General features: G+C 40.3%; 1 protein-coding gene across 2 annotated transcripts in view; it reads right to left on the reverse strand.

Annotated features, from left to right (window-relative positions):
• Positions 1-368: 368 nt before the first annotated feature.
• The window catches only part of aars2 (alanyl-tRNA synthetase 2, mitochondrial (putative)), a 36055-nt gene continuing 19612 nt past the window's right edge, over positions 369-16811 (reverse strand). For both annotated transcript variants that reach the window (XM_035778794.2, XM_035778793.2), the window contains exons 19-22: positions 5361-5471; positions 5029-5112; positions 4644-4757; positions 369-703 (exon numbers count right to left, since the gene is read on the reverse strand). In XM_035778794.2, the coding sequence (XP_035634687.1) occupies positions 530-703; positions 4644-4757; positions 5029-5112; positions 5361-5471 (483 nt within the window). In that variant the 3' untranslated portion in view covers positions 369-529. The remainder of the gene's footprint in view (positions 704-4643; positions 4758-5028; positions 5113-5360; positions 5472-16811) is intronic.

A 16811-nucleotide genomic window follows, 5' to 3' on the forward strand; every position in this document is an offset into this window, starting at 1 on the left:
GTTTTTAGCAGTGGCATGGTTTATGCCCGTTGGCACTCGCCAATGGTGTTGACTGCATAGGAAAGACCAGGGCTAAACGTACCATGGGGCAGGTGGTATTCACAGTACATGATCCTTGGATGATTGCCAGTGGGACATTCAAATTATCAATATGTTGCTAACTAGCAACAAGATAATGTTTAGAGTTTGTGATCTAGCTAATGATTAGCGCAATGGGTTGAATTCAGATGGGTAACCCTCAGTCTATTTATTTATAGCTACTATGCTACAACAGGGGAAACTATATATCTTAGATGTCAGTATCATTTCATTTCAATAGGCTGTCCTTTTAAAAGTCACCCAAACTGAACTTCACAGTCACACCCCCCCCAAAAAAAATAGCTGGTTCTTCCAACCTGTAGTATGCTGTAATATGTACTTTTGTCATCAACCCGCCATGCGGCAGTTGAAGAACTTTTCCATTGAACAGCGGTGTATTTTGCCTACACCCTATGGTAAATGTGGGCTTGTGATCCCTGGACATTTGTACTTAGCATCCGTTTTGGGTCTTGTCCTGTGCATACTCTTCAGCACACCTGAGTGCCTCAGTGAGGTTGGCCCCACTCCCTGTGCCCTTTGCCACAGTGGCAGAGCCACCTGCGTTCCCTCCCAGGCGGGCACACACTGTCAGGGCCCAGTCACTGGCAGAGAGAGCACTAAAGCCCTATGGAGAGACAAAGATCAGGAGTGAGTGTTGGTGTGATGGAGAGAGAGAACAGGTGGGTAAAGAGTGTGTGAATATACACATGTATTTGGACAGTGAAGCTACATGTTTTAATTTAGCTCTTTACTGCAGCATTTTTGGATTTGAGATCAAATGTTTCATATAAGGCGACAGTAAAAACAAAACAAAAAAAAATATTATTCGAGATTATTTTCATAAGGTGCATTCAGAAAGTATTCAGACCCCTTGACATTTTCCACGTTTTGTTACGTTACAGCCTTATTCTAAAATGGATTAAATGTTTTTTCCCCCCTCAGCAATCTACACACAATACCCCATAATGACAAAGCAAAAACAGGTTTTTAGAAAATTTAAATATTACATTTCATAAGTATTCAGACCCTTTACTCGGTACTTTGTTGAAGCACCTTTGGCAGCGAATACAGCCTCGAGTCTTCTTGGGTTATGACGTTACAAGAGTGGCACACCTGTATTTGGGGAGTTTGTCAGATTCTTCACCGGAGATCCTCTCTAGCTCTGTAAGGTTGGATGGGGAGCATTGCTTCACAGCTATTTTCAGGTCTCTCCAGAGACGTTCGATCGGATTCAAGTCCTAGCTCTGGCTAGGCCACTCAAGGACATTCAGAGACTTGTCCCGAAGCCACTACTGCGTTGTCTTGGCTGTGTGCTTAGGGTCATTGTCCTGTTGGAAGGCGAACCTTCGCCCCAGGCTGAGCTTCTGAGTGATCTGGAGCAGGTTTTCATCAAGGATCTCTCTGTACTTTGCTCTGTTCATCTTTCCCTTGAGACTGACTAGTCTCCCAGTCCCTGCCGCTGAAAAACATCCCACAGCATTAAGACGCCACCACCATGCTTCACCGCAGGGATGGTGCCAGGTTTCTTCCATACGTGACGCTTGGAATTCAGGCCAAAGAGTTCAATCTTGGTTTCATCAGACCAAAGAATCTTGTTTCTCATGGTCTGAGAGCCCTTTAGGTGCCTTTTGGCAAACTCCAAGCGGGCTGTCATGTGCTTTTTACTGAGGAGTGGCTTCCGTATGGCCACTCTACCATAAAGACCTGATTGGTAGAGTGCTGCAGAGATGGTTGTCCTTCTGGAAGATTCTCCCATCGCCACAGAGGAACTCTGGAGCTCTGTCAAAGTCACCATCGGGTTCTTGGTTACATCCTTGACCAAGGCCCTTCTCCACCGATTGCTCAGATTGACCGGGCGGCCAGCTCTAGGAAGAGTCTTGGTGGTTCCAAACTTCTTCCATTTAAAAATGATGGAGGCCAGTGTATTCTTGGGGACCTTCAATGCTGCAGGAATGTTTTGGTACTCTTCCCCAGATCTGTGCCTCGACACAATCCTGTCTCGGAGCTCTACGGACAATTCCTTCGACCTCATGGCTTGGTTTTTGCTGACATCGTCAACTGTGGGACCTTAAATAGACAGGTGTGTGCCTTTCCAAATCATGTCCAATCAATTTAATTTACCACAGGTGAACTGAACTCCAATCTAGTTGTAGAAACATCTCAAGGAGGATCAATGGAAACAGGATGCCCCTAGGCACAATTTCAAGTCTCCAAGCAAAGGGTGTGAATACTTACGTAAATAAGGTATTTATTTATTTTTGCTAAAATAAAGAAACAAACTGTTTTTGCTTTCGCTTTATGGGGCACTGTGTTTAGATTGATGAGGAAAATAAATAGTTTAATCCATTTTAGAACAAGGCTGTAGCGTAACAAAATGTGGAAAAAGTCAAGGGGTCTGAATACTTTTCCAAATGCATTGTAGGCGAGAGTGGGGTATGTTGAGACATTATTTACATTCAGGATCACTATATCAAAGGAAATATACTATTCTTTCTAACATAGATATCTACAAATATTTCAGGATGTTGATCATCCCTGAAAATAATCAGAATTCATGTAAACATAACAGTTTTGAAAACATAGTTGAAAAAAAAGTGGTCTCTTGGCACAACCTACCTTGATTATGGGGTAAATTGAGCATAGGGACACAATTCTAAAACTTTGCACTTTTAACATAGACTCAGGTCCTGGTGTAACCTCATATCCCAGCGATAATGCCCTGCATTACACCTGGGAAGAAAATACTTAAATTGTGGCCTAGAGGGGGGCGAATCCAACTGAGGAAGGTGTTTTTCATCATTTGAACTTGACTAATCACACGAACGCGAGCTGTCTTCAAAATAGTATGCATAAAACTGCCAAAATATAATCTTCATTTGAGGTATATTGATTAGCCATTAGATCAATTACCCACAAAGCAATAATTTTGAATATATTAGCCCATAGCGCTACAAGGATGCACTTTCATGCTAGGGTTAGAACCTCATATTACAGCTTATAGAGACCCCAACTGATGTACAAAACCGTCTTAAAACAATCTACTTTGGTTTAGATAAAATAATCATGAAACCTAAATAACAAATCAATTTGACTTTGTTAATATCAGGGTTTTGGACCGAACTTGCTTACCACTTTTCCCATGTGTTTTCTTCCTTCACAGACTCCATGAAATAATGACCTCTCCCTAAATATTTGGTCACACTATTAATTTTGTGTATGGTTTCCTAGAAACAAGGGGTGGCTCAACTAACCCTTTGGCACAACTCACCCCACTCTCCCCCATCTTTTTTTACCATTAAGAAATGAAAGCACTTTATGTATTTAGTCTCCCCACCCTTGACATTAGAGGTCGACCGATTAATCGGAATGGCCGATTAATTAGGGCCAATCGGTATTTTTGGGCACCGATATATCTTTTTTTACATTCTTATTTTCAATGACGGCCTAGGAACGGTGGGTTAACTGCCTCGTTCAGGGGCAGAAAGACAGATTTTCACCTTGTCAGCTCGGGGGATCCAATCGTGCAAACTTACAGTTAACTAGTCCAAAGCAATAACGACCTGCCTCTCTCTCGTTGCACTCCACAAGGAGTCTGCCTGTCACTAGTTAACTACACATGGTTGATGATATTACTAGATATTATCTAGCGTGTCGTGTGTTGCATATAATCTGACTGAGCATACAAGTATCTAAGTATCTGACTGAGCGGTGGTAGGCAGAAGCAGGCACGTAAACATGAATTCAAACAGCACTTTCGTGCGTTTTGCCAGCAGCTCTTCATTGTGCGTCAAGCATTGCGCTGTTTATGACTTCAAACCTATCAACTCCCGAGATGAGGCTGGTGTAACCGAAGTGAAATGGCTGGCTAGTTAGCGCGCGCTAATAGCATTTCAAACTTCACTCGCTCTGAGCCTTGGGGTGGTTGTTTCCCTTGCTCTGCATGGGTAACGCTGCTTCGATGTGGTGGCTGTTGTCATTGTGTTGCTGGTTCGAGCCCAGGGAGGAGCGGGACGGAAGCTATACTGGTACAATGGTAATACTAAAGTGCCTATAAGAACATCCAATAGTCAAAGGTTAATGAAATACAAATAGTATAGAGGGAAATAGTCCTATAATAACTACAACCTAAAACTTCTTACCTGGGAATATTGAAGACTCATGTTAAAAGGAACCACCAGCTTTCATATGTTCTCATGTTCTGAGCAAGGAACTGAAACGTTAGCTTTCTTACATAGCACATATTGCACTTTTACGTTCTTCTCCAACACTTTGTTTTTGCATTATTTAAACCAAATTGAACATGTTTCATTATCTACTTGAGGCAAAATTGATTTTATTGATGTATTATATTAAGTTAAAATAAGTGTTAATTCAGTATGGTTGTAATTGTCATTATTACAAATACATTTTATTTTTTAAATCTGCAGATTAATCGGTATCGTCTTTTTGGTCCTCCAATAATCGGTATCGGCATTGAAAAATCATAATCGGTCGACCTCTACTTGACATATTAAGAGGAAATGCCATATCAGTAAATACAGTGATGTAAGAGCTAGACCCTATACCTTAGGCACTTGGCACGCACACAGGACCTTCCCCGTTGGCTGCTGGTGGGAGAGTAGCATGATCAGGGTCTCTGGGGCTCTGTCACTGTATTGGTTCACTGTCTTCATCAGCACCTACAATGAGAGCAATGGGATCAACTACATTGAGGCTCAGTTTCCCAGAGCCTTTGTAACGGTAAGTTCATCATTAGATCCCACTTTAAGTGCATCATTAGAATCTAAGGTGTTTCCCAAAAAAGTATGGTTGCATTGAAAGTGATTGATAAAATACAGTAACTCCCTCGCTGTGAATACTGATGCATTAGTTTTATATGGGGCAAAACGATCTAATTGTGGATGTTAAACAACTACTGAGCCTCATCAGAAATTCAGATGAAAAACATACTGATATAGAGTCTGTGTCCACAGTGTCCACTACAATATTCTTGCTGCTATTCTTTATGAATAGTGATTGGGCTTTCACAGCAGCCTGAAAATGGAACAAAAGTAAGTAAGAAAGAGAAAGTAGTTAAAAGTACAATTAGTATAATGCTTTATCATGCAGTATTTATCATGCATTAACTATTGTGATTGTTTTATAATGCTGTTGTGACTCATGTGTCTTCCTGCATACAAAAAGTTGGATCATTTATGTATTTTTACTTGTCACATGAAATGGTTATTGTGGGGGATATAATACACGTTTGAAAGGACAATGGGGTTGTGTGCTTGTGATACCTCTTTGGTCTCCAGTTTCCTTATGCTTGTGTTGGTTGTCCTCTGTAGACCTTTGAGGCGAGTTTGAAGCTCCCTCCTCTTCCACTGTGGTATAGGAGTGCAATCCACTGCCTGGGACAAAACACAAATAAGGCCTAAGCATGTGTCATATTCGCATTTAATTCTATCTATTTAAAGTAATGTGGTAGCTTGGGACTATAAGGTCATATCTGCAAAAAGATGATTCTGAGTAAATGACCTTTAAAGTTTCGAACCATCATTGGTTTGAATGGTGTAAGGAGTTTTTATCTTGTATTCTTTTGAACTTAACAACATGAATTGGGGTATTTAGAGTACATATATATAGGTGGAGAACATTGAACAGAACAAGGCTATGTCAATAACTAAAATTTAGGGCAGAACATTTCCATAATGAATATTTACTTCCCCCCTGCTCACCCCCCTGATTTCCTCACTAAGGTATTTCTAGACTTTTCAGAATTAAACTCAGACACTGCAGTGGCTGGAGGAGATTTTAACTGCTTGTTGAACCAGCGGTATATCTTCACTCTCTCCTCAAGCTAAGTCACTTAAAGCTATTTGTGATGATCTGGGGTATGCAGATGTCTGGAGAGCTTTTCATCCCTTCAACAGAGAGTTAACTTTTTTCTCTGCACCTCATGGATGTCAGAATAGAATAGATTATTTTGTTATGCCCAGGACGTCTTTGCAGTCTGTTTTATCCACTAGGATAGGAAGCATAGTCATATCTGATCATGCTGAGGTGATCCTGGACATAAAACTCAACGGGGCATTCAATCGGTCAAGACATTGGAGGTTGAACACAACCATTCTTAAAGACCACACATTCACATCATATTTTATTACAGCGTTTAAAGCATTTTTCTCTATTAACTCTCAATCAACAGATAACCCCTCGCTCCTTTGGGAGACCTGTAAAGCGTATGCCAGGGGTCTGATTATGTCATACACAGCTACTAAGAGACGGAAAAAGCGGGAAAAGTAAAAAATGTTAGAGGGCGAATTAGGAACTAAAGAGAAGGACTACATTAAAACGCCCACTCCTGCCCTATTAAAGGAAATATCAGTCAATAGATCAACGTTAGACTCTCTCCTAACACAGGACGCTGAAAAGAAAATGAGATTTGTCAGGCAAAAGCTATATGAACATGGCGATAAGCCAGGAAAGTACTTGGCATACCTAGCTAAAAAGAGGGCTGACTCTCAGTCAATTGCTACTATTACTGATTCTGATGGTAATCATTTATATGAAAATAAATTGATAAGTGACTCATTTAAGAAATGTTATAGAAACCTTTATGCCTCAGAACTTCCAAAGGATGCACCCAAATTAATGGAGAACTTATTTTGTAAGATTGAGCTCCCTACTATCTCCGAAGAGCAGAGGTCCCTCCTTAATGCCCCTATTACCAAGGAAGAGATAATGTTCGCAATTAAGAACCTGCAAAATGGTAAGGCCCCAGGACCAGACGGGTTTTGTAGTGAGTTCTATAAAGAGTTCCATGGCCTGAACCTTGAGCCATTACGTGATATGTTTAACCACTCATTTTCAAATGACCAACTCCCTCAAACGCTGAGAGAAGCCAACATTTCACTTATTCTCAAAAAGGGACAATGTCCAGAGTCTTGTTCCTCGTACAGACCAATTTCCCTTCTAAATGTGGATAGAAAATTGCTTTCTAAAATTCTAGCCACAAGATTAGAGGACTCACTGCCACTAATTGTGAAAGGAGACCAAACTGGCTTCATTAGGGGCCGTAAGTCATGCAACAATGTCAGGCGGCTTCTTAATGTAATTCAAGCCTACCAACAAAGTGCTGTGGATGGTCTTGTGCTCTCCCTAGATGCTGAGAAAGCATTTGATCGTGTGGAGTGGTCTTACCTATTATTTGCTCTAAATAAATTTGGTCTGGGGGACAACTTTATAAAATGGGTGAAAGTTTTATATGATGATCCTCAGGCTGCTGTCCTTACTAATGGGCTAAGGTCAAATAGCTTCTCTATACACAGAGGTACCAGACAGGGATGTCCTTTATCCCCCCTCTTTGCACTCGTTATGGAACCACTGGCCGAGGCCATCAAGGTAACGCCTGCTATACAGGGGCTTCTCATTGGTGATGTTCACCATAAAATAAGCTTGTATGCTGATGATGTCCTGATATTCATCTCTAGTCCCGAGACTTCAATTACATCTCTTATTAATATTATTGAATTATTCAGCGAATTCTCAGGCTACAAGATTAACCTTACTAAGTCAGAGGCTATGCCACTTGGTAGCCTACACTCTGTACCTAATACTTCTCCCCCTTCCCTTTTAAATGGTCTCCCTCGGGTTTCATGTATCTGGGTATATTTGTAACTCCCAAATTCCAGCTAATGTACAAAGCCAATTTTGTTCCCTTGTTTGATACAATAAGACAGGATCTGGAGTGCTGGAACTCTCTCCCGATTTCTTGGTTGGGTAGAATATCCCTCTTGAAAATGAACATTTTACCTAGACTACTTTACCCAATCCAAATGATCCCAGTATTACTCTCCAATAAGGTAATAAAGGATGTAAATGGATGGCTAAGTTCCTTTATTATTATTATTATTCGACCATGCTGGTCATTTATGAACATTTTAACATCTTGGCCATGTTCTGTTATAATCTCCACCAGGCACAGCCAGAAGAGGACTGGCCACCCCACATAGCCTAGCCTGGTTCCTCTCTAGGTTTCTTCCTAGGGTTTGGCCTTTCTAGGGAGTTTTTCCTAGCCACCGTGCTTCTACACCTGCATTGCTTGCTGTTTGGGGTTTTAGGCTGGGTTTCTGTACAGCACTTTGAGATATCAGCTGATGTAAAGGGCTATATAAATACATTTGACTTGACTTTATATGGAGTAAACGCAAGCAAAGACTTAAGATGGCAATATTGCAGCTGCCAAGTTCTATGGGCGGATTGGACCTGCCCAATATCAGGCTCTATCAATGGTGTGCCCACCTTTGTTATATTTCTGACTGGATTACAAATGAGGACTCCTCTATTTGGTTAGACATTGAGACTTCTCTTTCAGAATAACCTTACAGGATCTTTTATTTTTCAGAAGTTTCAAATCTGTAGAAGATCACTGCAATAATCTCATTACACTTAACACACTCAAAGTATGGAGGTCAGTTCAACGCTTCCTGGGAAGGTCCAAACTAACCTCTGCTCTTACCCCAATTCTTAACAACCCAGATTTCAGTCCAGGATTGCTGGATGCTGGCTTTAACTTATGGCTTAATAAGGGCATACGCAGGCTAAATGACTTATTTGCTGATAAGATTTTGTTGTCATTTGAGCAGATGGTCGAGAAATATCGACTCCCAAAGCAGGACTTTTTCCGCTTCCTACAAGTAAGACATTATATTCTGAAGAGCACCACCTTAATTGGTAACCCTGATGTGTCTGTCATTGAAAGAATGCTTTTTTTTCCCACAAAGGAAAATGTCTGTAAGTCTGTTTTATGATACTTTAAGGTCCTTTTCTGCTGTCAACACACAGAGGGTGAAACAAGTGTGGGAGAAAGAATTGTCTGTTACTATTGACGAAGAGATGTGGGAGGACATTTGGAGATATGCAAAAACAATATCTATATGTGATAGAGGAAAATATAGTTTAGATGATCAATTATGTATTCGTTAATGATTAGAAACCATTTATTCTAATACTATTATGTTATGATATGAAAAGTAAAGGTTATTGGATTAAGCTGTTACTGAAAATGTATGCAGAACTAATTTGATTGTCTGTGCCTCTTGGGAAGGTCAAGGGGGAGAAAAAGCTTTTCAGACAAGATAAGAATGTTTTGTTTTGTTCCATTGTTGAGAGAAATCTGTATCTTTTAGACAGGTTGTAATGTCTGGTTTATGAGGGGAGTAGAAAGCATCTCCGGACCTAAACAAAAAAACAACGGGGCTATCGTGGGAAACTGATTATGTCATTTTGAGTTTATAACCTGTGGAAATCTGTGTATGGGTTAGTACTCTCTGGAATTAAACGCTCTTTAACCTGGCTTTTAAGACTGGTCTCGATCTACTTCATGCATAATTAATGAACTTACAACTCATTAAATGAATTAGAAATGAGTGCTAATTGGTATTGGCAATTAAAACATTAAAGGAATTTAGAATTCCTCTATCAATTTGGTCCTTTGAGCCAGATCTAAACAACTCTACCTGTTATCTGAAGGTAATACGCTGAAAATCGTGCACGGACGAGTTTTTGACTCGTTTTACTAAAGACCTGACCTCTGAATTGAGGTTAAAATTAAAACAGGCCTGCGTATTATCACGGAGGACAGGAAGGGTGACTAGATACAACGAACAATGCTTATCCCAGTCGGCAGCAGGTAAAGTAGCCTTTATTCTCGAATTTGGGAGGGATTATTTAGGATATTTATTGATTAAAATGTTATAAAGGAGTTGAATTTGATCAATAATAGGTGCTTGAATATTCCGAACAAATAAAATGGGTTTCTACCGGGGGTATTAACCAGGATATCGATAAAAAGGAAGCAGGGTCCGAAATTGACCCTGAGGTAAGGTGCACTACCATCAAATAAACTAGAGCTTAATAAAGCCTGGTCTTGCAAGCCAGAAGGATTATTAAGGAGTGATATAGTACGCATTGGAGAATTAGGACGCTTGTTCCGTACAAATAGGATGGCCAATAATTCAATAAACATACCTAAATAAAGTTTTTACCTGATAGTCTATCTGTATATGGGAAGCTGACTGCGGAAAGTAGCAGATAGGTATGTTAAAATAGGTGAGGATAAATTAGGCTTGGTGAGAAGGCAGGGTAATTCTAGGCGAACAGAATAAATGAACCTGTACAATGCTGAAAGAAATTAATATCAAATGATAAGTGATTAGTCTAGATTAGTGAGATTCGAGACATTAACGATTGAAAGTCCCAAAAGGAATATCCTTTGGGTGAAATGTTATTGTCCGATCAAAAGTCTTCTATAGACGTGGTTCACAGGAGAGGTCAACTTAGTCTAGAGTAGTGAGATTTGAGACATTTTACGTTGAAAGTCCCAAAAGGAATATCCTTTGGGTGAAATGTTATTGTCCGATCAAAAGTCTTCAATGGACGCGGTTCACAGGATGGAAAATACATACTGATTATTTTTAAAGGAACACACACATAGGCAGACAGGATAGTAACTAGAAGTAACTAAGTAACGGTAAATTACAAATTTATAGAACTGCACGCACATAGAATTTGAAAATTATATAGTAAGGCATAGATAAGGGATTAGATACCATAGCTACAAGGGAACAACAAGGATTTAGAATGGGAGGGAATGCCTCGAAAGAAGCCCCAGAACTAACGGGAGTGAGCGATGAATGGACGGGGGGGGGTCTTTCCCGGTTTTTAGTAGTCGGTGTTCTTGATAGTGAAAAGTGATCGTGTGGTTGAGGTTCCGTGGGAAGAAACGGAACAGGTGATTTTATGCCATCAGCTTTCAAGAATAGACACTGCAGGATTGGTTTTGGGACTGGCCTCGGTCCATTTGTCTTCGGTCAACTTTACAAGTAGGCTATATTTGGGGCGATATTTCAAGTTAAAAGTCCTAAAGGAACGAGGATTACTGTATACGGGTGAGTTAAATGTCAGATTGAACAATGTATCCAGCGGAGAGACGGAACAAGTGACCCCATAGATATATAGTAGATTATGGGGAACAATTGAGTTGCTTTTCCGTTGGTCATTTTCAATCAACTCTACAGATTAAGCTATATTTGGGGCGATATTTTAAGTTCAAAGTCCTATAGGAACATTGATCATGTATACGGGTGAAAACTAGTATCAGATTGAACGACGAGTGGATGGAGACTCTTGAGACTCCGTCTATTTGTCTTCGGTCAACCCTACAAATAGGCTGATTTGGAGCGGCAATCTTAGCAAAAGTCCTAAAGGAACAGTAATGTATCGTATACGGGTGAAACTTAATGTCAGGCTTCAGTAGATGAGGATCCCAATAAAATAGATATTAACCATAAGGTGTTAGATATTGGAATTACTAGGCGTAAGTAGATAAGGATTCCAATAAAGAGAAATTAACATAAAGGGTTGAAGATTGGAATTAGTAGGAGGGGCAGGAATTTACTATAATGGGTAGTAACCCTTCTAAACTGCTTTCTGAAGAGACGGAAGATTACCGTTATATGAAACAAAAAAGATAGAAGGAATGTAGATTTCTGTCCTAAATGGGGAAAAAGGTATGGTCTTGACGGACGCCTAGATGTCGAAAAGTTAGAATTCCTGGTAAAACAAATACATAAGGAATGTGGTAATAATGTGAAAAAGAAAAATACAAGATGTTTTAATTGTAACAAAATTGGGAGTGTAACACTCCACGAAAAAAATCATCAACAGGTTGTAATTTAACTGTGGGGAAGTCAGAGGCGACAATCGAGTAAAGAGAGGGAACTGAGGGAAAACGTTGGGCGTTTAAATTTGGGCTATTTTCTGTTGTCTAGATGTCGGAGTAACAAATACAATTAACTGTGAAAAAGGGGATAACGGAGAGATACAATACAATTCCAGCCTGCCTGGACGTTATGGCTATTTATGAATCAATTGACATGAGAAGTTTAACACAAAAACAGGGTACGTTAAATGTTAGGGTAAATTAAATTGAGAAGTTCGGTTGGGTTTACTCTGATTATAATTTAAAACTTAACTCAATCGGAATATGAATATATATTTTACAAAGGCGGGCAGATTTGTGTCTATAGCCAAGCAACGGAATTGCTAGACACTCAAATGGGGCTATATAGTGCAGCGCTTTGGACTATAAATTAGGTAAGAATAGTTTAATCGTAAGAAGTTGTGATTGTTTTTCTGATTATTGATGTTTGGTTAAGGTAACGCCAGTGAATTTGAACAAAAAAGTAACGTATTCTAAAAACGATCTGGTTTCCGTTCTCGTTGCGGGGAACAAAGGAAAAGTCTTATCTTAAAGGGACAGTGCACGGTAATCAGTGGTTTGAGTGTATGACAGTGGGAAAAAAATATTGTAGGACGACAATTCGAAGAGAGAAAAATAAATTACATGATACATCAAGAGATTTAAAACGAACGACGTGAAGGGATCATAAGAATTATTGGGTTTGAGTTAAGGGGATTTCCCTGTTCCCAGAGACAAGGCATTCTCTGCATTTTCGCTAATGCTGGTCTGAGTTGTAATTAGACAAGTGAATAACGTATTGGGAATAGAGTTGTAATTAAAATACTAAGTCAAAGACGAGACAGGTATTTAGAGCAAAATGGATTCTAAATGATAACAAAGAGACAATTATGATTTATGCCCATCGAAAAGATTTTATAAAATTGGCGAATTTAGAGATGATTGGTTGGGGTGGTAAATTATAATTCAGAATTTGAACAGATGTGACAAATTAGGTTTGGTTAATCGAACAATAATTATTTACAATTCATTTGAAGTCGCTACGAATTGGCAGATTGAGCGCTTGATGATGACGTCACTAGCACGACACTTTTGTCACCAGAAAACTGGCAATAACGGAGCAAACTGTATGGCTATTAGAGTGTGTATCGAGGCTTCAAGTAAACCTTTCAGAAGTTGAGATAAAAGTGTTTTGTTTATTGGTTATAGTCAATTTTTGGGTTTGATTTAACTTAGTTGAACAGTGTGTTCTGGCGGGTTTAGGTAGAACTCTTTGTTCCGGAACGGATGAAAGTTACCCAAGATAAGTAAATTAAAGGAGCCATGAGAGAATGCGAATGCATATTTATTAAATATCGGGGATTAAATTACGGATTCCTTACACTGTGAAATGTATGACATTTGCGGCAGAGAGAAAAAGTAATGCATTGGATAATAATGTTATCGGGTTAATTGTATCTAAAGGTAGCATGGTCATAAGGGGATTATCATAATTATTAGCTTTAAACGACCAAATTGAAAAAGGTCTGCAAATTATATACATGGAACAACTGTTAGAACTGTTTGTTTAGTGCAAGGGTATTTTAAAGAGACAGGCTCACATATGGAACCTTATGATATGTTTTTTTATGGGTTTGAATAATACAGGTGACTATTTCTATTCAAAAGATAAAGGGTTCTTTATGCCTAATATGGTATGACCTTTTGACCTTATCATGACTGGCTCCCAAGGTCTGATCAGCCTCGGGGGAGAGTCATTTGTATAATGAATGGGGTCATATTGAGTTACTAGTTTTAAGGTAAATTCATTAGAAATAAAGCAGTTTTGATTGAGGGTTAGAATTACTGTTTGAACCGCAAATGAGAAAGTGGTTCAGGATTCTGTCTTATAACATTAGCTGTGAAGTTTTTTGAATGGGCTATTAGGGATTTGGTATTGTAACAGAGAGAAAGTCATATTTATTATTGAGAATAAATAGTGGAAGATAACATATTTAGAGCCAACAGGGCAGGGAAGAAATTGAGATATTTTTGTTTGGTTTTAACACTCGGTTACAGGAGTGTCAAAAGACGGGAGACATTACCTGTGTAATAGGGGAGGGTGTCCGTATGATAACCTACTTGGGACAGTTTTGGGACTGGAGAAGAGGATATCTTATAGCATAGGGGACCCCACAAAGGTGGATAGGCTTTCCATGATATGGGGGAAACCTGGGAGCACTGTTGAACTTTGTAAAGGTGATGAAATCCTACTAACCATCAAAACTATTAAGCTCTCTGATGCAGGCACTTGCACCCCCGGACTGCAAGGGACCGGGACAGACACGGTGGGTGTGTTTTCTATTAAGGTACTGCCAAAACCGGAGGTCTCAGACGGACTGGGGCCAGACACACTCCTCTATCACCCCTGGACCGAACCTGTCACCACTATGCTAAAAATCCCATTCAGGTAATTAATGTTAGACTATTCAGCTATTGATCAATGAGGCACGGAGACTGGTTTTGATGGTAGGGACAATTTGTGGCTGTCTTATACAGAATGGACTTGCTTAGAATATGCTTCTTGCTAGTCAGGGGGGAGTCTACAAATGTTCAGTGAACAATGTTGTACGTATATCCCTAATAACACTAGGCCAGATGGTAGTATATCTAAGGGCCTTAAATGGGCTTGATGCACTATCTGCTGAGATGAGGACCATGGCGGGGGTAGAGGAGTCTGACTGTCCACCCTGGTTGGGAGACTGGTTTGGTAAGTATACCGGTATGGTGGTTACTGGATTTCTGACCCTAATTCCTGTATTATTTACTGACTGAGGATGACCCATGTATGTTTGTTCTCCCTGTCGTGAAGGGTGGCATGGTGCCCACCTGATGCTGGATAAGAATAGCTGAGAGGACCAGATGGGGTATAAGAATGCTTTGTTCCGCTTTACTCTGTTATCCTTGACCAAAGTTTTATTCCACACTTTGCAACACATTAAATCCATGTTATTGTCAGATAGAGGACTGAGGGTCCCCAAGGAGAGGGCTTGTTAGTGTAGGAAGGATTCATATGATATGGTTGGCATTTATTAGACCTTGATTGATTATTATGAGTTTTTGAATGGTGTTGCATTTAGCAGGAATGTAGGACATCTGTGATGATTTAGGATTATTGTTAGGATTAATATAGATGGATTGAGGAAATAGGTAGAATTTGGAGAAAAGCCGTTCATAGATATGTTTTTTTCTAGGAGAGGGTCCATGGGTTTGGATAGAGCCAAACAGTGAGAATAGGTAGTTCAAATTTGGAAAAATGAGAAAGATAACAGTACAGACAGATAGGGGAAAAGACAGGACGACCCCGCACCGCAGAGACCTTGAAGGTGGGAGAGCAGAGAAGTTAGAGGGGGGGGCCAGGAAGAGCAAAGATAACATAGTGGGTAAATAAGTTACTAAATGGGTCAGAATGGGAGCTGTAGATAGAGGAGGTATTTGGCATAAAGGGAATCTACCTGTTTTACCTAAGTCACTGTTTAAATATGCTGCTGTATTGATACATGGGCAAAGCCATGTATCAACAGGGGGGATGGTAGGAATGGTTAAACAGCACTTTGAAATATACCAAATGGGTAGAAGCGTTTCCTACATCCTCAGCAGACGCAGAAACAGTGGCTAGAGCATTATGTCAGGAGATAATTCCGCGATTCGGATTACCAGAAAACTATTTATAGCGACAATGGTTCCCATTTTTCTAATCAAGTAATTGATCATATAGGTCAGAAATTGGATATAAATATGAAGAAACATTGTTCTTATCACCCCCAAAGCGCTGGCCTTATCGAGAACATGAATCGATCGGTAAAAGGTTGATTAAGGAAAACACACCTAAGTACTGGAATGAACTGGATAAAATGCCTGCCCATAGTGTTAATGACTATTAGAATAACCCCTGATAGGGAGGGGCTATCTCCATTTGAGAAGGTTTTTGGTAGACCCTATAGAATGCCCCAATTAGGGCGATTGGAGGAAGCAAAGGTAGAAATAGAAAGCAGTATGGTGGAACACATGAGGAGGTTGTTCATTAATCAAACACGTATGTCAAAAGTTTTATGCCCAGCAGGAGAACTACAGAGGGAGGTGGCACACGAGATTCAACCAGGAGACTGGATCTGGATCCAATCATTGAAAAAAAAAAAAAAAAAACTGGAAGCAGCCTCGGTGGGAGGGACCATTCCAAGTACTACTGGTGACTGCCTTCACTGTGAGAATAGCCGAAAGAGCTACCTGGGTACATGTCACACATTGTAGGAGGGTGGGTCATACTGGCACTGTCGAGCGGTCACAGGAGGAGGAGAGGAACCGTGACCCATATGGAACGGGGGTCAAACTCCTTCTGAAGATTCCCTATACCTGACCTTTCCCCAGCTGTGAGCGTTCATAGAAGTGAAGTGATGGCTTGGCCTCTGGCTGTTGATATGTTCTCTGGGAGAGGGTGGGGCTTCACGTGTGCACTGACCGTCCTGAGCTGTTTTATTGTGGGGGCCATATTCCTGATTCACCATGATCCCCCGGAGAGTGCCAAAGAGGATAATTTGACTCATGTGCTAGATGAGGGAAATGGGATGTTACCAAAGATTCTCAAAAGGTCACTGAAACAAAACAGTAAGGAAGTGAGGGTGGAATTGGGCAAGGATCTCTCAGTAGAATTTTGTGTAGACCAATTGGGGTCATTCACTCCTTGGCAGTCTAGAACCATGGGACATGGGACATGAGCCAGGTCATAGCTCACACTGAAAGAGATGGCTACGCAAACCCATACACTCAATTTGGGACCAGGTGGAGTATAGTAAGGGTTGTCGTTTTGGACTGTGTTCCCGAGCAGAGGAAGTATTGTATAAAGGTGCGAATTAACATTAAGGCGGTCAATACTCAGGACCTCGGGTTATGGTATGTGGGCTTCGACCAGTTTTCAACTGATAGTATGGTACCGTTCCAGGTGGCAGAA

Source organism: Oncorhynchus keta, chromosome 10 (genome assembly GCF_023373465.1).
Source record: "Oncorhynchus keta strain PuntledgeMale-10-30-2019 chromosome 10, Oket_V2, whole genome shotgun sequence".
NCBI classification, from domain to species: Eukaryota; Metazoa; Chordata; class Actinopteri; order Salmoniformes; family Salmonidae; genus Oncorhynchus; species Oncorhynchus keta.